This window comes from Eptatretus burgeri, unplaced genomic scaffold, assembly GCF_056783735.1.
Source record: "Eptatretus burgeri isolate ZD-2024b unplaced genomic scaffold, Ebu_testis_v1 Ebu_testis_scaffold_602, whole genome shotgun sequence".
NCBI lineage: Eukaryota > Metazoa > Chordata > Myxini > Myxiniformes > Myxinidae > Eptatretus > Eptatretus burgeri.
In genome coordinates, this window is record NW_028222551.1 from 32,501 (window position 1) to 35,000 (window position 2,500).

Below are 2,500 nucleotides of genomic sequence, written 5' to 3' on the forward strand. Positions count from 1 at the left end.
AGTGCCCTCGCGTGTGTGGATGAGGCACGGAGTGTGGATGAGGCACCGCGGTTGAGTGCCCCCGCGTGTGTGGATGAGGCACGGAGTGCGAGTGAGGCACCGCGGGTGAGTGCCCCCGCACGCGTGAGTGAACGGCCGTGTGCAAGGTCGCTGTGTGCAAGGTCGCTGTGTGCAAGGTAGCTGTGTGCAAGGGAGACCGTGTGTGTGAGAGAGCGGTATGTGAGGGAGATGACGGTTGGCATGCGGGAGCACGCAGCCGCGTCTCCCCGTGTGAATGTGATGGAGTGGACTGTGTGCGTCGTAACACGCAGGTGTGCGTGGGTTGAATGGCGACGACGACGGCGACATGGGAGAAACGAAAGCCGAGTAGCGGCTGTAGTTGTTTCGGGGACCGTGCCGGGTTCACCCAGCAGTGAGCACGAGGTTCGTGCTGTGCAACGCACGAGACCACCACGTGCTCGCTTGCGAGAGTGAAGTCCCGGTCCGGAAACGCCAGCGGTGGATTTGCCGATCCCGCGGACGGACAAAGTTTAGGCAGGTAAATGGATTTGGACCGGACGGGTTCTCCACGCGACCGTGTGTGTTAAGCTCCAACGGGCAAAGCACATGTGTTCGCGTGGGGAACCCCTCGAGACGTGTGGCTTGTGTTTTTTTTTTATGCGCACGGTGACGCCATGGCTGCACGTGGGGTTGGAATCCGGCAGGAGGGGTATCTCTGCCGGATGGTCCCGTCCAAAGAGGGACGAGGAACACGTGCAGCTGCATGACGTCACGGGCAGTTGCAAAGTGCGCGAGCTCTGAGTTGCCGCGCAGGTGCTGCGCATGGAAAAAAAAAAAAAAAAAGCAAGCCTCACTTTCGGGTGTACAGGATTCCTGGGCAAGGGGTGAAAGACCCCCTTACCCTGGGCACAGGATGGAAACTAGTTAGGGGGAAGGGTTAGCTTAGTTAGACCGACTTCATGGGGCAGGGGTAAGTCCTCATGGAGTCCGTGGAATGGATTAGTTAGAGGGATTGTAGCCAGATTTAGGTTGGGAAATAAAATGAATTTTTGAGTTTGGAGACATGGACAGACTTGTGGATGTGTAGAGGGGACGTAGCTTAGCTACGTAGTGTTAAAAGGAACGTGCTGTAGTTTAAGGGACGACGTGGGAGCACGAGTTAGTTAGGGGATGTAGTTAGGAGGATGGCAGAGTTCAGCGGTGTGTGTGTTGAAGAGTTGGAGAGTTGTGAGGTGAGTACTTGGTGAGTGAGTGAGGCCAGCGGGTCTGTGTGTATGGAGTGAATGGGGAATGCATGGTGCGATGAGTGATTGGGGGGAGGAGTGACTCCCGCCCAAGGGACCCCGGGGTCAGTGTAGATTGAGTTAGCTGGGTTAGTCAAATTGAAAAATGGAGGTCGTTTTGTTGTTGGTGGGAAAGTAGGCTCGAGACCCATTTGGAGGGGTGCAGGAGCCCTGTTGACGGGCTTGGGAGCGTGGCTGCGAAAGGTGAGTATCGCTGAGTGGGTACCCCGGGCACCAGGCTAGTCGGCCGCGGTAGGCCAAGGGCCCATGGGGGGCCGGGATAGAGTAGTGGGCACGGGTGCGCCTGCTTGGTGCAGGGGCCCGGGGCGCCATTAGCCACGTGGGCAGTGTTGTGGGCACGGGTGACCCTCGGAAAGGGGCCCGGGAGGCCGGCCTGCCACGTGTGCGTTTCAGGGGAGGTGCCATGGGGGGCACTCCCCGGTGTTAGGGAGCTGGTAGGCTCGGAGGCAGTGTAGTGCCCGGGGGTGCCATAGCGGGAGATTCGGCAGAGGGTCGTGCCTGCCAAAGGGAGCCACGTGTCCCAGCCAGGAGACCGTGTGAGGGCACAGAGAGAAAATTGGGGGGGGCGAGGCCCGAAATTGTGAGGACACCAACACAGGCGACGGGAATCTGGGTTGTTAGAACCAATAGTTTAAGTGAGAGGCGCTTGTTGAAAGCCCCGGGGTAGTTTAACAGTTAAATGGTTAGGGTAGATTAGGAAGTGTACCCCTCCGCACCATCCATCCCCTCGCTGTCGTTGTGGGCCGCTGGACCCACTTTGGTTATAGATCGCCAAACTCTGGGGAGGCCATTCTGAGGCTTCGTTGGGCCTCGACACAGGACGTGAGCTCTCCCTTATTCCCCTCCGGGAAGGGAACGTAGGGGTTGGGAGTAGGCTAGGTGACAGGATAGGTTAGCCGAACAAGGACGATAAAGGGGGTTAGGGGACGATTTATAGTGGGGAAGTAAAAATAAAAACAACAAAAAAATAAGTTGGGGCTAAATTGGGGTTTGACAAATTAAGGGAGTGGGTATGTACAGTGACAGGCAAAGGCGATAGGTGGGAGGGAGACAGGTAGGTAGGTCCGAGTCCGCCTTCCAAGTGGCCAGCACCACCGCACTCCCTCCACCAACCTCCACTGAACGGCAAAAGCTGGCCAGCTTCATCTGCTGGCTGTGTTTTCTGCAAGGCCTGTGTCATCGGCTGGCCGTGTTTG

At 57.6% G+C, this 2,500-nt stretch overlaps 1 protein-coding gene across 1 annotated transcript in view; it reads left to right on the top strand.

The window, feature by feature from the left end:
• LOC147007134 (uncharacterized) overlaps nt 1–2,494 on the top strand; it is a 4,362-nt gene extending 1,868 nt beyond the window's left edge. Inside the window, exons 1-2 of the mRNA XM_085867543.1 lie at nt 1–161; nt 192–2,494. The exon at nt 1–161 is cut by the window's left edge and continues 1,868 nt beyond it. Of these exons, the coding sequence (XP_085723669.1) occupies nt 1–161; nt 192–474 (444 nt within the window). The 3' untranslated portion in view covers nt 475–2,494. The remainder of the gene's footprint in view (nt 162–191) is intronic.
• Nucleotides 2,495–2,500: the final 6 nt, after the last annotated feature.